The 7990-nt window shown below is 39.1% G+C and overlaps 1 protein-coding gene across 1 annotated transcript; it reads left to right on the top strand.

The window, feature by feature from the left end:
- Positions 1-6069: 6069 nt before the first annotated feature.
- Positions 6070-7150, top strand: LOC129941228 (uncharacterized). The gene is made up of 3 exons (XM_056049815.1): positions 6070-6169; positions 6243-6301; positions 6372-7150. Exons 1-3 carry the CDS (start codon positions 6163-6165, stop codon positions 7125-7127), a joined length of 822 nt encoding a protein of 273 aa, XP_055905790.1. The 5' UTR covers positions 6070-6162; the 3' UTR covers positions 7128-7150.
- Positions 7151-7990: the final 840 nt, after the last annotated feature.

The raw sequence follows: 7990 nt of genomic DNA, 5'->3' as shown, positions 1-7990 counted from the left end.
AAGTTTTTAGTTTTTAAATGTTTATCTATTTTTCTGATAAGTCGGTTATTTATTTTCTTGAGCAGATTTTGTAGTGACGTTTTGAAAGCAATATTTAATTTTATATGTGTTATCTAGTTTTAGTAAAAATGAGACTAAATGTCAAACGTCAAAACAAATGTTGGTGTTATTTAAATCAGTTAAGAAACCGAATTTAATGTCAAAATGAAATCGAATTTAATGTCAAAATGAAATCGAGTTATTTATGAGTTTTGAGAGTTTATTTGACACTTATTTATTTTGGGTAGGTTCAGACAACTTAAGGGACTTTATTTGCAGTGTTTTTTGAAAGTAAATTGAGACAAAGCCAACTAGTTAGTTTTGCAAGAGTCATAAACTTCAAATTCGGATCTTTACTTCTCAAAACTCTACTCGTACCTTCAGTTGACAGTGCTAAAACTCCCAAAAACTTAATTGTCTACGAAACACCTCTCAGTCAATCTACAATTCCATCTGGACTTGAATTTTGTATTTTTAATTCCCTTTTCAATTTGACAAAGAATCTTTTTATATAAAACGTCAAAATAAATAAATCAAAAACTTATAAAGTTCACCTCTCATTGAATTAAAAACTATGATAAATTGTCATATTGACAAAAATTGAATTGACTTGGTAAGTGAGATTTTTCTTGACTAACCTTCCAGTTAACTTTAAAAAATAAGTTGCCTTAATTGGAAGGCAGTTTTTGGAAGCAGCTGGCCAATCAGATTTTAGATGATCAATGGGCAGGTTTGGACGACATAAGGGACTTGAAAGTAAGGCAAGTTTCTAGCATGTGATTGGCCAGTTGTCAAAAAATTGCATTCAATTACTAAACACTTACTTATGGTGGCGCTACAGTCCTGTGTGGACTAGGGCCTCACCCAACAAACTTCTCCATCTAGCTCAGTCCCTAGCTAAATGTGTCCAGTTTTGCGCTCTAAGTTGGGTGAGGCCACTTTCCACTTGTGCGCGCCACCTGATCCGCGGTCTTCCTCTACTGCGTTGTCCTGTAGGTATGGATTCGAATACTTTTCGGGCCGGAGCATTGGTTTTCATACGGTCTACGGGACCCAGCCATCTTAGTTCTTCTGGCTAAGTCTACGTCGCTATACAGCCCGTAGAGCTTGTCGTTCCATCTTCTCCTCCACTCCTCTTCGATGCATACGGGACCGTAGATCACATTGAGAGCTTTTTCTTTTGAACCGACCCAAGGTGCTTTCATCCGCTTTTGACATGCTACTGCACCGTATATCAGGAAGGGGATGATAAGGGTCTTATATAGCAACACTTTGGTCCCTCGAGAGAGGACTTTACCCCTCAATTGCTTTCTTAGCCCAAGGAAACAGCGGTTAGCAAGAGTTATTCTGCATTTGATCTCAGCGCTGGTGTTGTTATCTGCGTTTACAGCGGAGCCTAGGTAGACGAAGTCCTTGACTACCTTAAAATTAAGTCTTTCGATAGTGCCGTTTTGACCAAGACGTCGGTGTTGTAGGTGATTTCTTGACGTCAGCATGTACTTTCTTTTGCCCTCATTACCCGTTAAACCCATTTTTGCCGCCTCTGCCTCAATACTCACAAAAGCTCCATTGACGTCACGCTGAGTTCTTTCGATTATGTCAATGTCATCAGCATATGCCAGTAAGTGGACAGCCTTTGAAAGATGTGTTGACATGAGAGCTCTGCTCTATTCTTTCAAGCATGATGTTAAAAAAATCGCATGACAGCGCATCACCTTGTCTAAAACTTTTTTGACACCGAAAGGTTCTGTTAAGTTGTTTCCAGCCTTTATGGAGCAGCGTGAATTCTCCATGGTCATCCTGCACAAACGGAAGAGTTTGGCAGGGATGCCAAAACTAGACATTTATCTATACTGCTCATCCTTGTAGATGCTGTCCTATGCGGCCTTGAAATCGATGAAAAGATGGTGGCTGTAGATTTGGTGTTCTTGGGTTGTTTTTACGATCTGCCGTAATGTGAATATTTGATCGACTGTGGACTTTCCTGGTCTAAAACCACACTGATAAGGACCTATCAGATTGTTGACGATGCCTTTTAGACGTTTACATATTACGGCAGAGAAGATCTTATACTCGTCTTATATAAGTCGGAAGAATGGGATTGTTGGCTTTTGTAGTCTATGTTGATTGGATCATCCTGCCTGACAGCGGAATTAGGTTCGTCGTCGCCGTTATACAGTCTGGAGAAGTGGTCCTTCCATATCCTCAGCATTGACTGCGGTTCCACTATGATGTTTCCACTTTCGTCTTTGCAGCCTTCGGTTCTAGGTCTATGTACCTGTGAAATTCGTTTCACCTGTTCATAAAACTTTAAAACTTTATTCCTGCTTTTAAACCTCTCAACATCTTCGACCGCACGCTTTCATGCACTCTCTTTTTCCTTCTGAGAAGTCGGCGTTCCTCTCGCCTCTTCTGCTCATAGATCTCATGAGCAGCTCTTTGCATGCCTGTTGTTTGCTTGCATTTGCCTGCTGACATTTCTCATCAAATCAGGGGTTCCTTGTTGGTGGCTGCTTAAAACCCAGCACATCAGAGGCGGCTTCTCTGGTTGCATCTTGGCAATGTTGCCATTGGTTTTTGATGCATTGTGTTGGCGGCAGAGATCTTCGAGGGAGGTTACTTGTAACTCGGTCGGAAAAGGATTTGGCGATCCCTTGCGATTGTAGCCGTTCGACGTTGTACCTTCTCCAAGCACCTCCCTGTTTTGTCTTGGGTTTGGAAATTCTTGGCTACCTTGGCTACAACAAGATAGAGGTCCGAATCGATGCTAGCTCCTCGGAAAGTTTGTATACCCATGATGCTGGGATCGTGTCTGGCATCGATCGCATTATAGTCCATCTGGTTGACGGTAGATTGATCTGGAGAAGTTCAAGTTCCTTTGTGGATGTTGAGGTGTGAAAATTAAGGCAACTTTATTGGAAAGTTGACTGAAACTTTAGTCAAGAAAAATCTCCTTAACTGTCAAGTCAAGTCAACTTCTGTCAGAATGACAATGATCATGTTTTTTCATTCAACCGAAAGCTGAACTTTATTACTTTATGATTAATTTATTTTCTGCATGCGTTCATTTGATGCTTTCTGTAAAAAGCTTCCCTCTAAGTTTGGAAAAGAAATAAGTACTATTTCTTTAAAATGCAAAATACAAATCGTATTGGTCTTGTAGCTTTCCTGAGGAGTGTACTGTAGACAATAATGATTTTGTTAGTTTTGTACTATGAACTTGAAATAGAGGTTTGTGAAGTAAAGTTCTGAATTTGAAATGTATGACACTTAGAAAACTAACTGGTTTCCTTGGTCAAAATGTACGTTCAAAGAATGAAGTTGACTGGAAATTAAGCCTGAACCTACCCATTTACACACATTTAAGAACACTTAATGTCACACATTTGTTTGCGTGACACTGAAAAAAGAGGACTCTTTAAACTAGGTAGCTTCTGAACGTCTAAAGTCCAATGTCAATAAAGTAATAGGTCGTTATCAGTGCGGTCTTTGACCGAAAAGTCTACAGTCGATCACACATTCACATTATGGCAGATTCTAGACAAAACTCAAGAACATCAAATCGGCACTCACCTTTTATTTTTATCGATTTCAAGGCCGCACAGTATGAACAGAGACGAGCTGTATGACCCATGCCAAGTTTTAACTTTCCTGACAAACTCTTCAATTTGTGCAGGATAGCCATGAAGAAGTTGTTTGTCATGCCATTTCTTTACCATCGTACTTGAAAGAATAGTACAGGGCTTAAACGTCAACAATAGAGGAACTAACTTTCAAAAGTCACTCCACTCACTAGCATATGGTGATGACATTGACATAAATGGAAGAACTGAGCGTGATGTCAATGGGGCATCTGCGAATATTGATGCAGAGGCGGCAATAATAGGTTTATAAGTTAATCTCTGCAAAAGAAAGTACATGCTCTCATCAAGAAAGAATCTACAACACCAAGGCCTCGGTCAAAATGTCACCAATGACAGACGTAACTTTAAACTAGGTAAGGACTTTTTCTTTCTACGCTTCGCTATGAATGAGAAAAATAACACCAGCGCTGAGATCAAAGGAATGGTCACTATTGACAAACACCTTTTTTTGGGCTAAATGAGCAATTCAGTAGTAAAGTCTTCTCTAGAGCGACCAAAGTGTTGCTATATGAGACCCTAATAACTCCCTTCTGCTATACGGTTCAGAAACATGGATCTTGGGTCGTTTCGAGAGAAAATTTCTTCGCGTGTTCTACAGTCCCGTATGCATAAAAGATGAGTGAAGGAGAAAATGGAATGACCAGCTGCTGTAAGGCGATGTACACTTAGCCAGAAGGGTAAAAGTCCAACAAAAAGATGGTTGTGTCACGTAAAACGCATGGAAACCAATGCTCCGGCCCGAAAAAACTTTGAATCTACGCCCAAAGGACAGCGCAGTAGAGGAAGATCGCGAATCAGGTGTCACGCTCAAGTGGAAAGTGACTCACCCAAATTAGAGTGCGCAATTGGTGACATCTGGCTAGGGACAGCTAAATTGAGAAGTTTGTTGGGTGAGGCCCTAGTTCACACAGGACTGTCGAGCCACTTTAATGACTGAATCACAAACACGCTCCAGATTCGTCTTCTTCTGCGTTTCGGTGGGCCTGCTTCGAGGTTGCTTTGAATGACAATTCTATTATTGATTTCATCCCTCCAAAGAGCAAATATTTTGGTTGTTGACATTTTTTTACAGCTGTTGAGCTGTCAAACAATGCAAATGTTCAGATAATTGAACCAGATCTTACGTTTGGAGTCACATTAGGATATATTATGTTCTTTTCCTTACGATTGCCAAACGAAACATGAGGTAGAAGCCCCATTGTTATAACATGCATTGAATTCCTATGGCTGTACTCGTAAACGTCAAGTGAAGCCGAAGCTGAAGCGTGTAAGTAAGTAAGTAAATGTCAAACGTCAAAATTAATGTTGAGTTAATTTTAATAAAATTCGAAATCAAGTTCAGCTTCGAAATTACTTCGAGTTAATTTTTGAATGTTGGCAGTTTCTTTGACATTTCTCGCTTAAAAACAATAAAAATGTCGAATGTGGCATTTGATGTCGAGTTAATTTAAGTACAATTCCAGATTACATTCAACATCAAAATCCACTCAGAGTAAATTTGTATATTTTCGCAGTTGACAAACATTAATGTACATAAGACATCAAAATGGAACTCCACGTCAAAATCGATCGGAAGTTAAGTTTAAAATGTTGGCAATTTCTCCCTGTACCAACGCCCAGAAACACTTATTGTCAAAAATCGAAATTAAATTTTATTTGAGGACTAAAACATAAACAGATAGTATGCCATTTAAGCTTTAGATGTGTCCCACATTACCGAATATGATTGCTTCCCATCTTTAACTTGATGAATTTCATACAAAAATGACATTATGGTTATTGAATTGACATTTAAAGTCCCGATAATTAGAACTTCACTTACACATAGATTGTTTTTCAATTTGACGATGAAGAAGATGTAAGAGAAAGGTAAAGAAAATTCCGAGTCGCTTTTCACTTTTTTCTTATGTTTTATGCATTGAAAGACAAATAAAAAAGAAACTATCTCCATTTTTTAAGTACACTCACTCACATCCAGATGGTGTAGAAGGCAACTTGCCAGGTTTCAATATGAATTAAACTGTCAGATGAACTATATTATCAATCACTAAAACTACCTTACCATCACTCGTGTAAAACACATGAATACAAGTTTGTCAGCAAAAATTGAAATTCACATGGATTTTTCAGACCTTTAAGCCATTCAAGATTGTGAAAATTGTGTAACTTTATGTTTCCGAACTATATAAGCTTTAATATCGCCTAATGATTTTCGCAGGTTTATCAATTTTAATTAACCAAAAACATGCATCAATAATCTTATCCTCAAAACTACAAAATTATCTTCATTAAAATAGCTCAAAAGTCATATGAATGTATGATATCGTTCCTTGTAATTTTTGGAATTAACTTTACCTACATATACATACCTCGAGATAACAGCTCTTTGTTTAATGTTATAAATACCGAAATTCTTTTGGCAAATCTTTTAGTTTTCAAACAACATATTTGTCCGAACACTGAAGTTTTGAGCGATATTATGAACGGTAGCTTAATCTTCCCAGAATTTAGTTCAAAAGTATAATCTTTTAAGACTAATAATATTTTTTGTTTTTATAGCCCTAATATCAGTGACATTTTTAGCCGTTTTAGGCTTGTCAAATGGTCAATTTGCGTCGGTATGTCAAAACAAAAAAGCGTGGTTTTAAATTCAGATTGACATATTATTCTTTTTTTTCTTACTTTTAGCTTTGTAAGAAAGCGTCGGGCAAGTATTCAGTGGTTAATCCATACAATTGCTCCTCCTTCATCGAGTGTGATGGTCACATTGGAACAGAGCTTCCTTGCCTGGATGGCAAGTGGTTCGATGCTAAACTCCTAATCTGCCGTTCGCCATCTGTCGCAGTGTGTGCATCTTCTGATATTCCCAACTATGTTCGTGATTTATGCAGCGGACTTCCCAAAAATGAACTTGTCCCCGGTGTAGAATGCAACAAATACTACAAATGCAATGGCAGCAATACCACAGCTTTTACGTGTCCAAATGGACAGCATTACTCGAGAGCTTACTCAACTTGTATGGCCTCATTAGAAGCCGGATGTAAGGCTCTAAGTACAATGTGTTCTGATGAGTATAACGGCTTTGCATTTGCATCTTTGGCCTGTGATCAATACTACGTTTGCGACCGTAAACTGAAACCGGAATTGAAATCATGCGAGAGAGGTCTATACTTCAGTGCAGATCAACAGAAATGTACAGAACCAGCACTATCGGGTTGTTCAAATAATGGAGGCAGCACTCCCAGTCCAAACGGCAATTGTGATAATGTACCTGTACCGATATGCGATTCAAATAATTCAGGTGCATTTTACCCCCATCGAAAACCCGACTCGTTTTACTTGTGCTTTAATACCTTACGGTTTGAGTTGCAGTGTGAACCTGGATTGACTTTCGATACTTTGCTAAAGTATTGCGTGAAGTATGGAGCCAATCGTGTATGCTAAAAATAAAAATTGATTACAACCAATATCAAAATATGTTTTTGAATAATTTTTTGAAACCCTTTTTAAGAAAGAAGGAGAAATCATAATATTTAGAATATTCCAAACCATTTCAGGCTTACTGTGATGTACAAAAAACTAGATTCGCAGCACAGTTATTTTTCTATCCACTCACTTATGTGTTTAAATGGTAAACATGTGCATTCAAGAGGACACAAGCGTCCACAGGTTTTTCTCAAAACCCACCTCTGTCTATCAACTCCTACTCTCGCCTTCCCGTGGTGAACATCGGGTGCCTAGTACCTCAACTGTAGATTGGAAAGTTGTTGGGGGCAGCAAACGAGAGAAGGGGGAGAGGTGTTTCCACTAAGGCACCTTTCCTTATCCAGATTGCAGCGGAGGAATTCCCGAGATGGAATCAACGGTGGCATCTACAGTTTCAGTAGGGTTGAACTACTTAGTGAACACCTTCCTTCTTCGACTTATTCGGAGCTCAGGCCTATAAGGAGCGGTTTAATCCGGCTCCCATGTTTTGAATTATACTAAGGATCTGGCCCTCCAGGTTGGGGGTTGTGCATTTGGGGTGACTTCCCAGCCACGTAAAAACACCGTAGTTTCGAAGCACTAACAATTCTCGGATACGGACGGATTTACTGTACTTGGAGTTCTCCAGATCAATCTACCCTCAACCAGACGGAGTACAATCGCAAGAGATCGCCAAATTCTTTTCCTACTGAGTTACAAGTAACCTCTCTCGAAGTTCTCTGCCGTCAACACAACATTGCCAAGATGCAATCAGACTAGCCGCCTCTGATGTGCTGGGTTTCAAGCAGCCACCAACAAGGAACCCCTGATTTGATGAGGAA

Source organism: Eupeodes corollae, chromosome 1, assembly GCF_945859685.1.
Source record: "Eupeodes corollae chromosome 1, idEupCoro1.1, whole genome shotgun sequence".
In the NCBI taxonomy this organism is placed as follows: domain Eukaryota; kingdom Metazoa; phylum Arthropoda; class Insecta; order Diptera; family Syrphidae; genus Eupeodes; species Eupeodes corollae.
Note: the sequence above shows the minus strand (reverse complement) of the source record. Positions and strands in the feature narration are given on the sequence as shown.